The sequence below is a fragment of the Bombina bombina genome, chromosome 5, assembly GCF_027579735.1.
Source record: "Bombina bombina isolate aBomBom1 chromosome 5, aBomBom1.pri, whole genome shotgun sequence".
Lineage (NCBI taxonomy): Eukaryota > Metazoa > Chordata > Amphibia > Anura > Bombinatoridae > Bombina > Bombina bombina.
In genome coordinates, this window is record NC_069503.1 from 242,341,173 (window position 1) to 242,358,972 (window position 17,800).

At 41.0% G+C, this 17,800-nt stretch overlaps 1 protein-coding gene across 1 annotated transcript in view; it reads right to left on the bottom strand.

Annotated features, from left to right (window-relative positions):
- Positions 1-17,800, bottom strand: part of YME1L1 (YME1 like 1 ATPase) — a 151,173-nt gene that overhangs the window by 40,261 nt on the left and 93,112 nt on the right. Inside the window, exons 12-15 of the mRNA XM_053715694.1 lie at positions 12,931-12,993; positions 6,613-6,725; positions 6,321-6,476; positions 5,832-5,983 (exon numbers count right to left, since the gene is read on the bottom strand). Of these exons, the coding sequence (XP_053571669.1) occupies positions 5,832-5,983; positions 6,321-6,476; positions 6,613-6,725; positions 12,931-12,993 (484 nt within the window). The remainder of the gene's footprint in view (positions 1-5,831; positions 5,984-6,320; positions 6,477-6,612; positions 6,726-12,930; positions 12,994-17,800) is intronic.

Consider the following 17,800-nt stretch of genomic DNA (forward strand, 5'->3'; position numbering starts at 1 on the left):
CTGGTCTGCGGAATGTCATCCCTTGTGACAGGTTGTCCAGGGACAGCCACCAACGGAGTGAGTCTCTGGTCCTCTGATTTACTTGTATCTTCGGAGACAAGTCTGTATAGTCCCCATTCCACTGACTGAGCATGCACAGTTGTAATGGTCTGAGATGAATGCGCGCAAAAGGAACTATGTCCATTGCCGCTACCATCAACCCGATCACTTCCATGCACTGAGCTATGGAAGGAAGAGGAACGGCATGAAGTATCCGACAAGAGTCTAGAAGTTTTGTTTTTCTGGCCTCTGTCAGAAAAATCCTCATTTCTAAGGAGTCTATTATTGTTCCCAAGAAGGGAACCCTTGTTGACGGAGATAGAGAACTCTTTTCCACGTTCACTTTCCATCCGTGAGATCTGAGAAAGGCCAGGACAATGTCCGTGTGAGCCTTTGCTTGAAGAAGGGACGACGCTTGAATCAGAATGTCGTCCAAGTAAGGTACTACAGAAATGCCCCTTGGTCTTAGCACAGCTAGAAGGGACCCTAGTACCTTTGTGAAAATCCTTGGAGCAGTGGCTAATCCGAAAGGAAGCGCCACGAACTGGTAATGCTTGTCCAGGAATGCGAACCTTAGGAACCGATGATGTTCCTTGTGGATAGGAATATGTAGATACGCATCCTTTAAATCCACCGTGGTCATGAATTGACCTTCCTGGATGGAAGGAAGAATAGTTCGAATGGTTTCCATCTTGAACGATGGAACCTTGAGAAACTTGTTTAAGATCTTGAGATCTAAGATTGGTCTGAACGTTCCCTCTTTTTTGGGAACTATGAACAGATTGGAGTAGAACCCCATCCCTTGTTCTCTTAATGGAACAGGATGAATCACTCCCATTTTTAACAGGTCTTCTACACAATGTAAGAATGCCTGTCTTTTTATGTGGTCTGAAGACAACTGAGACCTGTGGAACCTCCCCCTTGGGGGAAGTCCCTTGAATTCCAGAAGATAACCTTGGGAGACTATTTCTAGCGCCCAAGGATCCAGAACATCTCTTGCCCAAGCCTGAGCGAAGAGAGAGAGTCTGCCCCCCACCAGATCCGGTCCCGGATCGGGGGCCAACATTTCATGCTGTCTTGGTAGCAGTGGCAGGTTTCTTGGCCTGCTTTCCCTTGTTCCAGCCTTGCATTGGTCTCCAAGCTGGCTTGGCTTGAGAAGTATTACCCTCTTGCTTAGAGGACGTAGCACTTTGGGCTGGTCCGTTTCTACGAAAGGGACGAAAATTAGGTTTATTTTTTTGCCTTGAAAGGCCGATCCTGAGGAAGGGCGTGGCCCTTACCCCCAGTGATATCAGAGATAATCTCTTTCAAGTCAGGGCCAAACAGCGTTTTCCCCTTGAAAGGAATGTTAAGTAGCTTGTTCTTGGAAGACGCATCAGCCGACCAAGATTTCAACCAAAGCGCTCTGCGCGCCACAATAGCAAACCCAGAATTCTTAGCCGCTAACCTAGCCAATTGCAAAGTGGCGTCTAGGGTGAAAGAATTAGCCAATTTGAGAGCATTGATTCTGTCCATAATCTCCTCATAAGGAGGAGAATCACTATCGACCGCCTTTATCAGCTCATCGAACCAGAAACATGCGGCTGTAGCGACAGGGACAATGCATGAAATTGGTTGTAGAAGGTAACCCTGCTGAACAAACATCTTTTTAAGCAAACCTTCTAATTTTTTATCCATAGGATCTTTGAAAGCACAACTATCCTCTATGGGTATAGTGGTGCGTTTGTTTAAAGTGGAAACCGCTCCCTCGACCTTGGGGACTGTCTGCCATAAGTCCTTTCTGGGGTCGACCATAGGAAACAATTTTTTAAATATGGGGGGAGGGACGAAAGGAATACCGGGCCTTTCCCATTCTTTATTAACAATGTCCGCCACCCGCTTGGGTATAGGAAAAGCTTCTGGGAGCCCCGGCACCTCTAGGAACTTGTCCATTTTACATAGTTTCTCTGGGATGACCAACTTGTCACAATCATCCAGAGTGGATAATACCTCCTTAAGCAGAATGCGGAGATGTTCCAACTTAAATTTAAATGTAATCACATCAGGTTCAGCTTGTTGAGAAATGTTCCCTGAATCAGTAATTTCTCCCTCAGACAAAACCTCCCTGGCCCCATCAGACTGGGTTAGGGGCCCTTCAGAAATATTATTATCAGCGTCGTCATGCTCTTCAGTATCTAAAACAGAGCAGTCGCGCTTACGCTGATAAGTGTTCATTTTGGCTAAAATGTTTTTGACAGAATTATCCATTACAGCCACTAATTGTTGCATAGTAAGGAGTATTGGCGCGCTAGATGTACTAGGGGCCTCCTGAGTGGGCAAGACTCGTGTAGACGAAGGAGGGAATGATGCAGTACCATGCTTACTCCCCTCACTTGAGGAATCATCTTGGGCATCATTGTCATTGTCACATAAATCACATTTATTTAAATGAATAGGAATTCTGGCTTCCCCACATTCAGAACACAGTCTATCTGGTAGTTCAGACATGTTAAACAGGCATAAACTTGATAACAAAGTACAAAAAACGTTTTAAAATAAAACCGTTACTGTCACTTTAAATTTTAAACTGAACACACTTTATTACTGCAATTGCGAAAAAACATGAAGGAATTGTTCAAATTTTCACCACAGTGTCTTAAAGCCTTAAAAGTATTGCACACCAAATTTGGAAGCTTTAACCCTTAAAATAACGGAACCGGAGCCGTTTTGAACTTTAACCCCTTTACAGTCCCTGGTATCTGCTTTGCTGAGACCCAACCAAGCCCAAAGGGGAATACGATACCAAATGACGCCTTCAGAAAGTCTTTTCTAAGTATCAGAGCTCCTCTCACATGCGACTGCATGCCATGCCTCTCAAAAACAAGTGCGCAACACCGGCGCGAAAATGAGGCTCTGCCTATGCTTTGGGAAAGCCCCTAAAGAATAAGGTGTCTAAAACAGTGCCTGCCGATATTATTATATCAAAATACCCAGATAAAATGATTCCTCAAGGCTAAATATGTATTTAATAATGAATCGATTTAGCCCAGAAAAAGTCTACAGTCTTAATAAGCCCTTGTGAAGCCCTTATTTACGATCGTAATAAACATGGCTTACCGGATCCCATAGGGAAAATGACAGCTTCCAGCATTACATCGTCTTGTTAGAATGTGTCATACCTCAAGCAGCAAGAGACTGCTCACTGTTCCCCCAACTGAAGTTAATTGCTCTCAACAGTCCTGTGTGGAACAGCCATGGATTTTAGTGACGGTTGCTAAAATCATTTTCCTCATACAAACAGAAATCTTCATCACTTTTCTGTTTCTGAGTAAATAGTACATACCAGCACTATTTCAAAATAACAAACTCTTGATTGAATAATAAAAACTACAGTTAAACACTAAAAAACTCTAAGCCATCTCCGTGGAGATGTTGCCTGTACAACGGCAAAGAGAATGACTGGGGTAGGCGGAGCCTAGGAGGGATCATGTGACCAGCTTTGCTGGGCTCTTTGCCATTTCCTGTTGGGGAAGAGAATATCCCACAAGTAAGGATGACGCCGTGGACCGGACACACCTATGTTGGAGAAAAAAAATTAAGCAATGATAAATGCAGGTGGCGGATGCCACCTTATTGGCTCTGTATGCAGATATACAGGTTCCCTTGCTGTGAACCTTGTATGCTCACTGCATGATAAATGGGAGGACATAAAGTAGTTCATAATTATAGGAACATAATTTTATAAATCTCTGTATGTATATTTTATAGAGTTCTAAAGTTCTAAATTTGTGGAGAAATATATTTATCTTACACTGTCAAATCTGTAAATAAATTATAAAAAATAAAAACAAATGTTGTCACTGGAGTTTAGAAATTAGGGACTCTTTGAAACAAACTGTGGCTTTATAACTCGTGTGTGCAGTATTGCACAAAAACATAATTTATGTAAGAACTTACCTGATAAATTAATTTCTTTCATATTGGCAAGAGTCCTGTGCTAGTGACGTATGGGATATACAATCCTACCAGGAGGGGCAAAGTTTCCCAAACCTCAAAATGCCTATAAATACACCCCTCACCACACCCACAATTCAGTTTAACAAATAGCCAAGTATTGGGGTGATAAAGAAAGGAGTAAAAAGAATAAAAAAAAGGAATTTTGAAATAATTGTACTTTATACAAAAAAATCATAACCATCATAAAAAGGGTGGGTCTCATGGACTTAATGATTTTATCAGGTAAGTTCTTACATAAAATGAAATTTTTTGGCACCAACAACATCCGGAAATGACACTCATTGTTCAAGGAAACTCTGCGTCAACTAAGACGCCGGAAATGACGAATTTGCGTCAACGGACGTACCTTCGCGCCAAAAATGACGCAATAAACATCAGCATTTTGCGACCTCGCGAGCCTAATTTTGCCCACGAAAATTGAATGAAAAAGTAGTCAATTTGAAAATAAACTATACCCCAGGTAAGAAAAATAATTTTCCTAAATATGTTTTTTCCCAAATATGAAACAGATAGTCTGCAAAAAGAAATATACATAAACCTGACTCATGGCAAATATAAGAATAATACATATATTTAGAACTTTATATTAATACATAAAGTGCCAAACCATAGCTGAGAGTGTCTTAAGTAATGAAAACATACTTACTGAAAGACACCCATCCACATATAGCAGATAGCCAAACCAGTACTGAAACGGTTATCAGTAGAGGTAATGGAATATGAGAGTATATTGTCGATCTGAAAAGGGAGGTAGGAGATGAATCTCTACGACCGATAACAGAACATATGAAAAAGATTTCCCGCGAGGAAAACCATGGAATTCAATAGGTGACACTCCCTTCACATCCCTCTGACATTCGCTGTACTATGAGAGGAACCGGGCTTCAGCATGCTGAGAAGCGCATATCAACGTAGAAAATCAAGCACAAACTTACTTCACTACCTCCATAGGAAACAAAGTTTGTAAAACTGATTTGTGGGTGTGGTGAGGGTTGTATTTATAGGCATTTTGAGGTTTAGGAAACTTTGCCCCTCCTGGTAGGATTGTATATCCCATACATCACTAGCTCATGGACTTTTGCCAATTACATGGAAGAAATAGACCAAAAAGCCGCTTTATTTATTTCTATTTACATTTTTAGGTTGCTCTTTTTAAAAATGTATGTTGTATTTTAAAATGAATTCTTTATGTATTCTACAAAAACAGATGTTAAGTCTATAAATATACTGTCTTGCACACAGTCAAACCATTCAAATCGTGCCTACCAGCCAGTGAACAATTTATTTATTTTGTGCTAGTTTCATTTTAAAATTTGGAGTTTTTACTTAAAGGGACATAAAACCCCATTTTTTCTTTCATGATTCAGATAGAGCATACAATTTTAAGCAACTTTCCAATTTATTTCTGTTATCAAATTTTCTTAGTTTTCTTGTTATCCTTTGTTGAAAAGCAAGGATGTAAGCTCAGTAGTGTGCACGTGTCTGCAGCACTATATGGCATAACGATGCTATACATTAGCAGGAGCACTAGATGGCAGCACTATTTCCTGTCAGGTAGTGCTTCAGGCACGTGCACACTACCTACCTAGGTATCTCTTAAACACATAATATCAGGAGAAGGAAGAAAATTTGATAATAGAAGTAAGTTGGAAACTTTTTTAAAATTTGTATTCTCTATCTGAATCATGAAAGAAATATTATAGGTTTAATATGTCTTTAATATTTAAATATATTTAATTGCCGATTTGTCTCTTCACTAAGGGCACAATGGCTAATACAAAATAAAGATAACTCACATGACCAAGTGTCGGACCACGGGGCATGATTGTAGCTTTGTTAATGGGCATTGCATCTTTGGTGTAATATGCAATTATAGCATGACCTGACTCATGATAAGCAGTGATTGTTTTGTTTTTATCATCTATTTCCACACTTCTTCTTTCAGGCCCTGTTCAAATGCAGGGGGGGAAAAAAAAAACACGTTAAGGATTAATTTTATTTAGACATACCCTGACAGAACACTTTAATTTACAAACTCTTTTCATTGCTATAAATACAACAGAAACCTCTCAATACATATAGTGTCTGAATACAAACACACAAGAACCAATCATTTATTTACTACAAGACTGATGTATCCCTTACTCTATTTGACTCTAGATTGTCTGCGAATGTACCTTTACTTGTCTAATAACTAGAAATAATGTAGTGCACTGTAAATAAATGTCCTGGTTTAGGAAATACCATGTTTGTGAGGAATATGATTCTTTACAAGTAAAACCTACCCATAAGTATTTTGTCCTTTGCAAACTCCATCTCCTTCATAGTAACTGTATCTTTGCCATCCACTGCAGCTTTTAACGCAGCCTGGTTTACAAGATTTTCTAACTCTGCTCCAGAAAATCCCACTGTGCCGCGAGCTATAATTTCTGCATCCACAGCTAGAGGAATAAAAGTATGGGAGGAAACACTAAGTACATTTTCTCCCTTAGGAAAACAGGGCTAATTAGTATAAAGCAGCTATACTGCTAACAAAATAACTATCAAACACGACTATAACAACAAAGGCATGCTTACATTTGTCAAATGTGATCTTGTTTAGGTACCACTTCAATATTTCAGTTCTACCCTTCACATCTGGCCTGGGTACTGTAACCTGCATGTCAAATCGACCTGGGCGAATTAAAGCACTAAAAAAAGCAAATAAAAATAATAATAAATTATACATATATACACACACATATAACAGAATTTATGCTTACCTGATAAATTACTTTCTCCAACGGTGTGTCCGGTCCACGGCGTCATCCTTACTTGTGGGATATCTCTTCCCCAACAGGAAATGGCAAAGAGTCCCAGCAAAGCTGGCCATATAGTCCCTCCTAGGCTCCGCCCACCCCAGTCATTCGACAGACAGGAGGAAATATATATAGGAGAAACCATATGGTACCGTGGTGACTGTAGTTAGAGAAAATAATTCATCAGACCTGATTAAAAAACCAGGGCGTGCCGTGGACCGGACACACCGTTGGAGAAAGTAATTTATCAGGTAAGCATAAATTCTGTTTTCTCCAACATTGGTGTGTCCGGTCCACGGCGTCATCCTTACTTGTGGGAACCAATACCAAAGCTTTAGGACACGGATGAAGGGAGGGAGCAAATCAGGTTACCTAAACGGAAGGCACCACAGCTTGCAAAACCTTTCTCCCAAAAATAGCCTCCAAAGAAGCAAAAGTATCAAATTTGTAAAATTTGGCAAAAGTGTGCAGTGAAGACCAAGTCGCTGCCTTACATATCTGGTCAACAGAAGCCTCGTTCTTGAAAGCCCATGTGGAAGCCACAGCCCTAGTGGAGTGAGCTGTGATTCTTTCAGGAGGCTGCCGTCCGGCAGTCTCATAAGCCAATAGGATGATGCTTTTAAGCCAAAAGGAAAAAGAGGTAGAAGTCGCTTTTTGACCTCTCCTTTTACCAGAATAGACAACAAAGAAGATGTTTGTCTGAAATCTTTTGTAGCTTCTAAATAGAATTTTAGAGCACGGACTACGTCCAAATTGTGTAACAAACGTTCCTTCTTTGAAACTGGATTCGGACATAAAGAAGGTACAACTATCTCCTGGTTAATATTTTTGTTAGAAACAACCTTAGGAAGAAAACCAGGCTTAGTACGCAAAACCACCTTATCTGCATGGAACACCAGATAGGGCGGAGAACACTGCAGAGCAGATAACTGAAACTCTTCTAGCAGAAGAAATTGCAACCAAAAAAAAAACTTTCCAAGATAGTAACTTAATATCTATGGAATGTAAAGGTTCAAACGGAACCCCTTGAAGAACTGAAAGAACTAGATTTAGACTCCAGGGAGGAGTCAAAGGTCTGTAAACAGGCTTGATCCTAACCAGAGCCTGAACAATTGCTTGAACATCTGGCACAGCTGCCAGTCTTTTGTGTAGTAAGACAGATAAAGCAGAAATCTGTCCCTTTAGAGAACTTGCAGATAATCCTTTCTCCAAACCTTCTTGTAGAAAGGAGAGAATCTTAGGAATTTTTATCTTATTCCATGGGAATCCTTTGGATTCACACCAACAGATATATATTTTCCATATTTTATGGTAAATCTTTCTAGTTACCGGTTTTCTGGCCTGAACCAGAGTATCTATCACAGAATCTGAAAACCCACGCTTCGATAGAATCAAGCGTTCAATCTCCAAGCCGTCAGCTGGAGGGAGACCAGATTTGGATGTTCGAATGGACCCTGAACAAGAAGGTCCTGTCTCAAAGGTAGCTTCCATGGTGGAACCGATGACATATTCACCAGGTCTGCATACCAAGTCCTGCGTGGCCACGCAGGAGCTATCAAGATCACCAAGGCCCTCTCCTGATTGATCCTGGCTACCAGCCTGGGAATGAGAGGAAACGGTGGAAATACATAAGCTAGGTTGAAGGTCCAAGTTGCTACTAGTGCATCTACTAGAGTCGCCTTGGGATCCCTGGATCTGGACCCGTAGCAAGGAACCTTGAAGATCTGACGAGACGCCATCAGATCCATGTCTGGAATGCCCCATAATTGAGTTATTTGGGCAAAGATCTCCGGATGGAGTTCCCACTCCCCCGGATGGAATGTCTGACGACTCAGAAAATCCGCCTCCCAGTTTTCCACACCTGGGATGTGGATCGCAGACAGGTGGCAGGAGTGATCCTCCGCCCATTGAATTATTTTGGTCACTTCTTTCATCGCCAGGGAACTCCTTGTTCCCCCCTGATGATTGATATACGCAACGGTCGTCATGTTGTCTGATTGGAACCTTATGAATCTGGCCTTTGCTAGTTGAGGCCAAGCCCTGAGAGCATTGAATATCGCTCTCAGTTCCAGAATGTTTATCGGGAGAAGAGACTCTTCCCGAGACCATAGACCCTGAGCTTTCAGGGATTCCCAGACCGCGCCCCAGCCCACTAGACTGGCGTCGGTCGTGACAATGACCCACTCTGGTCTGCGGAAGCTCATTCCCTGGGACAGATGGTCCAGGGTCAGCCACCAACGGAGTGAATCTCTGGTCTTCTGATCTACTTGAATCATTGGAGACAAGTCTGTATAGTCTCCATTCCACTGTTTGAGCATGCACAGTTGTAATGGTCTTAGATGAATTCGTGCAAAAGGAACTATGTCCATTGCTACAACCATCAACCCTACTACTTCCATGCACTGCGCTATGGAAGGACGAGGAACAGAATGAAGAACTTGACAAGAGCTTAGAAGTTTTGACTTTCTGACCTCTGTCAGAAAAATCCTCATTTCTAAGGAATCTATTATTGTTCCCAAGAAGGGAACTCTTGTCGACGGAGACAGAGAACTTTTTTCTATGTTCACCTTCCATCCGTGTGATCTGAGAAAGGCCAGAACGATGTCCGTATGAGCCTTTGCTTTTGACAGGGACGACGCTTGTATTAGAATGTCGTCCAAGTAAGGTACTACTGCAATGCCCCTCTGTCTTAGAACCGCTAGAAGGGACCCTAGTACCTTTGTGAAAATCCTTGGAGCAGTGGCTAACCCGAATGGGAGGGCCACAAACTGGTAATGCTTGTCCAGAAAAGCGAACCTTAGGAACTGATGATGTTCTTTGTGGATAGGAATATGTAGGTACGCATCCTTTAGATCCACGGTAGTCATAAATTGACTTTCCTGGATAGTGGGTAGAATCGTTTGAATGGTTTCCATCTTGAACGATGGTACCCTGAGAAATTTGTTTAGGATCTTCAAATCCAAAATTGGTCTGAAAGTTCCCTCTTTTTTGGGAACTACGAACAGATTGGAATAAAATCCCATTCCTTGTTCCTTTATTGGAACTGGGTGTATCACTCCCATCTTTAACAGGTCTTCTACACAATGTAAGAACGCCTGTCTCTTTATTTGGTTTGAGGATAAGTGAGACATGTGGAACCGTCCCCTTGGGGGTAGTTCCCTGAATTCCAGGAGATAACCCTGAGAAACTAATTCTAGCGCCCAGGGATCCTGAACATCTCTTGCCCAAGCCTGAGCAAAGAGAGAGAGAGTCTGCCCCCCACTAGATCCGGTCCCGGATCGGGGGCTACTCCTTCATGCTGTTTTGTTAGCAGCGGCAGGCTTCTTGGCCTGCTTACCCTTGTTCCAGCCTTGCATCGGTTTCCAGGCTGGTTTGGGTTGTGAGGCATTACCCTCTTGCTTAGAGGATGCAGAATTAGAGGCCGGTCCGTTCCTGAAATTGCGAAAGGAACGAAAATTAGACTTATTTTTGGCCTTGAAAGGCCTATCTTGTGGAAGGGCGTAGCCCTTTCCCCCAGTGATGTCTGAAATAATCTCTTTCAATTCTGGTCCAAATAGAGTTTTACCTTTGAAAGGGATGTTAAGCAATTTTGTCTTGGATGACACATCCGCTGACCAAGACTTTAGCCAAAGCGCTCTGCGCGCCACGATAGCAAACCCTGAATTTTTCGCTGCTAATCTAGCTAATTGCAAAGCGGCATCTAAAATAAAAGAGTTAGCCAACTTAAGTGCGTGAACTCTGTCCATAACCTCCTCATATGGAGTCTCTCTACTAAGCGAGTTTTCTAGTTCCTCGAACCAGAACCACGCTGCTGTAGTGACAGGAACAATGCATGAAATGGGTTGTAGAAGGTAACCTTGCTGTACAAAAATCTTTTTAAGCAAACCCTCCAATTTTTTATCCATAGGATCTTTGAAAGCACAACTATCTTCGATAGGAATAGTAGTGCGTTTGTTTAGAGTAGAAACTGCCCCCTCGACCTTAGGGACTGTCTGCCATAAGTCCTTTCTGGGGTCGACCATAGGAAATAATTTCTTAAATATAGGGGGGGGAACAAAAGGTATGCCGGGCTTTTCCCACTCCTTATTTACTATGTCCGCCACCTGCTTGGGTATAGGAAAAGCGTCGGGGTGCACCGGAACCTCTAGGAACTTGGCCATCTTGCATAATTTCTCTGGAATGACCAAGTTGTCACAATCATCCAGAGTAGATAACACCTCCTTAAGCAGTGTGCGGAGATGTTCTAATTTAAATTTAAATGTCACAACATCAGGTTCAGCTTGTTGAGAAATTTTTCCTGAATCTGAAATTTCTCCATCTGACAAAACCTCCCTCATGGCCCCTTCAGATTGGTGTGAGGGTATGACAGAACAATTATCATCAGCGCCCTCCTGCTCTTCAGTGTTTAAAGCAGAGCAATCGCGCTTTCTCTGATAAGTAGGCATTTTGGATAAAATATTTGCTATGGAGTTATCCATTACAGCCGTTAATTGTTGCATGGTAATAAGCATTGGCGCACTAGATGTACTAGGGGCCTCCTGTGTGGGCAAAACCGGTGTAGACACAGTAGGAGATGATGTAGTATCATGTTTACTCCCCTCATCTGAGGAATCATCTTGGGCAATTTCATTATCTGTGGCAGTACTGTCCTTACTTTGTTTGGACGCTATGGCACAATTATCACATAAATTTAAATGGGGAGACACATTGGCTTTCATACATATAGAACATAGCTTATCCGAAGGCACAGACATGTTAAACAGGCTTAAACTTGTCAACAAAGCACAAAAAACGTTTTAAAACAAAACCGTTACTGTCTCTTTAAATTTTAAACAGAAAACACTTTATTACTGAATACTGAATATGTGAAAAAGTATGAAGGAATTGTTCAAAAATTACCAAAATTTCACCACAGTGTCTTAAAGCATTAAGAGTATTGCACACTCTTTGCTGAGACCCAACCAAGCCCAGAGGGGAATACGATACCAATTGACGCCTTCTAGAAGCTTTTCCAGCAAATTTCAGATCCTCACACATGCATCTGCATGCCCTGCTCTCAAAAAACAACTGCACAGTAATGGCGCGAAAATGAGGCTCAGTCTACAACTAGAAAGGCCCCCTGACTGGAAAAGGTGTCTAACATAGTGCCTGCCGTTTAATAAACGTTCCCCAAGTTTATAAATGCGAATTGTCAGCATAAATATGAATAAAATGCCCAAATAAAGCAATCGATTTAGCCCATAAAAATGTCTACCAGTTTTTTAGCCCATATTAAGCCCTTTATTCTGTTTGTTTGACTAAGAAAATGGCTTACCGGTCCCCATGAGGGGAAATGACAGCCTTCCAGCATTACATGGTCTTGTTAGAAATATGGCTAGTCATACCTTAAGCAGAAAAGTCTGCTAACTGTTTCCCCCAACTGAAGTTACTTCATCTCAACAGTCCTATGTGGAAACAGCAATCGATTTTAGTTACTGTCTGCTAAAATCATCTTCCTCTCACAAACAGAAATCTTCATCCTTTTCTGTTTCAGAGTAAATAGTACATACCAGCACTATTTTAAAATAACAAACACTTGATAGAAGAATAAAAACTACATTTAAACACCAAAAAACTCTTAACCATCTCCGTGGAGATGTTGCCTGTGCAACGGCAAAGAGAATGACTGGGGTCCTTCCTTTTTTATAGTGTCACCATTTTGGAACTTAGGTGAGGTATCTAAAGGAGAGTTGCTGCTTACGTGCAAACACGTCAGCACTGGAATGCAATGAAAGACAAATGTCAACATGGCAGGATCCATCTGTAGAGGGAGGCAGGGAATATCCACAATGCTATACTTTTTATAATGTCCCTTTAATGGAGTAGGCTCATTTTTTCACATTTATCCTATATGCAATTGTTTAAACATGTATGAAAGTTAAAAAAAATGTGTGTTAGTAATACAGGGTTGTTTAAACATGTATGAAAGTTAAAAAAATGTGTGTTAGTAAATACAGGGTTATGTGCACATTATTACAAAAGGTGAAATATGATGGCAAAAGTAAATAAGCTCATATGTTTGTTTTTTTACAATATTTCAATAATAAAATAAACTTACGTATCCAATGCTTCAGGGAAGTTTGTTGCTCCTATGATTATTACTCCCTCATTAGGTTTAAAACTAAAATAAGAGAAATAACAGTTAAATAAAGCAAATTATAGCAATACTATGTCCCCTGCTCCTGATGTAGGAACATAAAATACAATACATCTACAATTGTTCTTTAAAAGAACTTTAAACACAAACACAGTAACCTGCAAATAAAGGACTTTACAAAGGATGCAAAATTCCTAAATGTTAATTACTTGATAGAAATTTACTTATCACAGAGCAAGAAGAAAAGCATGACTTACAATTATTATTTCAGGTGATTTCAAGGTTGGTTAACAATGTAGTGTCACAATGTGCATTAGCAATAGAAACAGAAAAATATGCCTCTGTATATAGAACACCAGATAGGGCTCATCTAGAATACAGTGTGCAGTTCTTAAGAAATATATAAATAAAATTAGTTTAAAAAGGCACCTAATAGCAAAAATCTGTTTAACAGTACCACAAGGTTCACAATTAAGAAGCGTTCTAAAGACAAGCTCTCCTGAGGCATTCGGAATAATGCCTTTTGGTGTAGAAAAACATAATTTATGTAAGAACTTACCCGATAAATTAATTTCTTTCATATTGGCAAGAGTCCATGAGCTAGTGATGTATGGGATATACAATCCTACCAGGAGGGGCAAAGTTTCTCAAACCTCAAAATGCCTATAAATACACCCCTCACCACACCAACAATTCAGTTTTAACGAATAGCCAAGAAGTGGGGTGATAAAGAAAGGAGTAAAAAGCATCAACAAAGGAATTTGGAAATAATTGTGCTTTATAGAAAAAAATCATAACCACCATAAAAAGGGTAGGCCTCATGGACTCTTGCCAATATGAAAGAAATGAATTTATCAGGTAAGTTCTTACATAAATTATGTATAATTGGCAAGAGTCTATGAGCTAGTGACGTATGGGATAGCAATACCCAAGATGTGGAACTCCACGCAAGAGTCACTAGAGAGGGAGGGATAAAAATAAAAACAGCCATATTTCGCTGAAAAAATTAATTCACAACCCAAAATATAAGTTTATCCTCATAAATGAAAAGAAAAACTTAAAACATAAGCAGAGGAATCAAACTGAAACAGCTGCCTGAAGAACATTTCTACCAAAAACTGCTTCCGAAGAAGCAAATACATCAAAATGGTAGAATTTAGTAAATGTATGCAAAGAAGACCAAGTTGCTGCTTTGCAAATCTGATCAACTGAAGCTTCATTCTTAAAATCCCATAAAGTGGAGACTGATCTCGTAAAATGAGCTGTAATTCTCTGAGGCGAGGCTTGACCCGACTCCAAATAAGCTTAATGAATCAAAAGCTTTAACCAGGAAGCCAAGGAAACGGCAGAAGCCTTCTGACCTTTCCTAGAACCAGAAAAGATAACAAATAGACTAGAAGTCTTCCTGAAATATTTAGTAGCTTCAACATAATATTTCAAAGCTCTTACCCCATCCAAAGGATGTAAGGATCTCTCCAAAGAATTCTTAGGATTAGGACACAAGGAAGGGACAATTATTTCTCTATTTATGTTGTTAGAATTCACAACCTTAGGTAAGAATTTAAATGAAGTCAGCAAAACCGCCTTATGCTGATGAAAAACCAGAAAAGGAGATTCACAAGAAAGAGCAGATAATTCATAAACTCTTCCAGCAGAAGAGATTGCCAAAAGGAACAGCACTTTCCAAGAAAGTAGTTTAATGTCCAAAGAATGCATAGCCTCAAAAGGAGGAGCCTGTAAAGCCTTCAAAACCAAATTAAGGAGGAGAGATTGATTTAATGACAGGCTTGATACGAACCAAAGCCTGTATAAAACAGTGAATATCAGGAAGCTTAGCAATCTTCCTGTGAAATAAAACAGAAAGAGCAGAGATTTGTCCCTTCAAGGAACTGCAGACAAACAAACCCTTATCCAAACTATCCTGAAGAAACTGTAAAATTCTAGGAATTCTAAAAGAATGCCAAGAGAATTTATGAGAAGAACACCATGAAATATAAGTCTTCCAAACTCGATAATAAATCTTCTAGAAACAGATTTACGAGCCTGTAACATAGTATTAATCACGCAGTCAGAGAAACCTCTATGACTACGCACTAGGCGTTCAATTTCCATACCTTCAAATTTAATGATTTGAGATCCTGATGGAAAAACGGACCTCGAGACAGAAGGTCCGGCCTTAATGGAAGTGGCCAAGGTTGTCAACTAGACATCCGAACAAGATCCACATACCAAAACCTGTGAGGCCATGCTGGAGCCACCAGCAACACAAAAGATTGCTCCATGATGATTTTGGAAACCACTCTTGGAAGAAGAACTAGAGGCGGGAAAATATAAGCAGGTTGATAACACCAAGGAAGTGTCAACGCATCCACTGCTTCCGCCTGAGGATCCCTGGACCTGGACAGGTACCTGGGAAGTTTTTTGTTTAGATGAGAATCCATTAGATCTATTTCTGGAAGACCCCACATCGGAAAAACCTGAGAAAAGAAAATTTATGCTTACCCGATAAATTTATTTCTTTTTTGACACAATGAGTCCACAAATCATCTTAATTACTAATGGTATATTCACCTCCTGGTCAGGAGGAGGAGGCAAAGAGCACCACAGCAGAGCTGTTAAATAGCTCCTCCCTTCCCTCCCACTCCAGTCATTCGCACGAAGTTAGGAAGAGAAAGGAAAAGCCAAGGTGCAGAGGTGTCTGAAGTTTACAATAACCCTTAGCCTGTCTATAAGAACAGGGCAGGCCGTGGACTCATTGTGTCAAAAAAGAAATACATTTATCAGGTAAGCATAAATTTTATTTTTTATTTTATTTTTTAAGACACGATGAGTCCACGGATCATCTTAATTACTAATGGGATTCAATACCAAAGCTAGAGTACATAGATGATACGGGAGGGACAAAACAGGGGACCTTTCTCCCAAAAACAGCCTCAGCCGAGGCAAAAATGTCAAATTTGTAAAACTTTGAAAAAGTGTGGAGAAGACCAAGTTGCAGCCTTGCAAATCTGTTGCACAGAAGCTTCATTTTTGAATGCCCATGAGGAAGCAACAGCCCTTGTGGAATAAGCCATAACTCTTTCAGTAAGCTGCTGTCCAGCAGTCTCATATGCAAAACGTATGATGCTCTTCAGACAAAAAGAAAGAAGTAGCCGTAGTTTTCTGTCCCTTGCGTTTTCCTGAGAAAACCACAAACAAAGAAGACTGACGAAAGTCCTTAGTCGCCTGCAGGTAAACTTTAACATACTGACCACTTCCAAATTGTGCAAAAGTCTTTCCTTCTTAGAAGGATTAGGACACAAGGAAGGAACAACAATCTCCTGATTAATGTTCCGGTCAGAAACACCCTTCAGAAGAAATCCTAATTTAGTATGTAAAACTAACTTATCTGCATGGAAAATAAGGCAAGGAGACTCATACAACCAAGAGTTCTGACACTCTCTGAGCAGAAGAAATGGCCACAAGAAATAAAACCTTCCAAGATAACAACTTAATATCTAAGGAATGCATAGGCTCAAACAGAGCCCATAGAACATTGAGAACTAAATTAAGACTCCATGGAGGAGTAACTGGTTTGAACACAGGCCTGACAAAAAAACTGTACATCTGGGACATCCGCCAGATGTTTGTGTAACAAAATAGATAAAGTCGAGATTTGACCCTTTAGGTAACTCGCCGATAAACCTTTCTCCAAACCTTCTTGGAGAAAAGACAAAATTCTAGGAATCCCTACTCCATGAGTAGCCCTTGGATTCACACCAGTAAAGATATTTACACCAAATCTTATGGTAAATCCTTCTAGTTACCGGTTTATGAGCCTGAATCATGGTCTTTATGAACGAATCAGAAAACCCCCGCTTGGATAAAATTAAGTGTTCAATCTCCAAGCAGTCAGCTTAAAAAAAACAAAAAAAAAAAAAAAAACTAGATTTGGATGAAGGAAGGGTCCCTGAATCAGAAGGTCTTTCCGCAACGGAAGTCTCCAAGGTTGTAGAGATGTCATCTCCACCAGATCTGCATACCAAATCCTGTGAGGCCAGGCCGGAGCTATGAGTATCACTGAGGCCCTTTCCTGCTTGATTCGAGCAATTACTCGAGGAAGAAGAGCAAACAGAGGAAACAGGTATGCTAGATTGAAGGTCCAAGGGGCCTCCAGAGCATCTATCAATTCCGCCTGGAGGCCCTGGATCTCGACCCGTATCTCGAGAGCTTGGTGTTCTGCCACGATGCCATGAAATTCAACTCCGGCTGACCCCACTTGAGAATCAGACTGGAGAACACTTCCGGATGGAGTTCCCACTCCCCCGGATGAAAGGTCTGCCTGCTCAGAAAATCCACCTCCCAGTTGTTCCAACCCTGGGATGTGGATCGCCGACAGACAGCAAGAATGGGTCTCCGCCCACTAAATTATTCTGGCAACCTCTGTCATTGCCAAGGAACTCCTTGTTCCTCCCTGATGATTGATGTAGGCCACTGGCGTTATGTTGTTCGACTCAAACCTGATAAACTGAACCGAGGCAAATTGAGGCCAGGCCAGAAGAGCATTGTAGATCGCTCTTAGTTCCATAATGTTTATGGGCCAAAACAGACTGTGTCCATAAACCTTGAGCCTTTAGGGAGCCCCAGACTGCTCCCCACCCTAGGAGGCTGGCATCTGTCGTCGCAATCACCCAAGATGGTCTGCAGAAGCATGTTCCCTGGGAGAGATGAACCAGAGATAACCACCATTGAAGAGAGACCCTTGTCTCCTGCTCCAGTATTAGTCTAGGGGACAAGTCCGAATAATCTCCGTTCCATTGTCTCAGCATGATCAACTGCAGAGCCCTGAGAT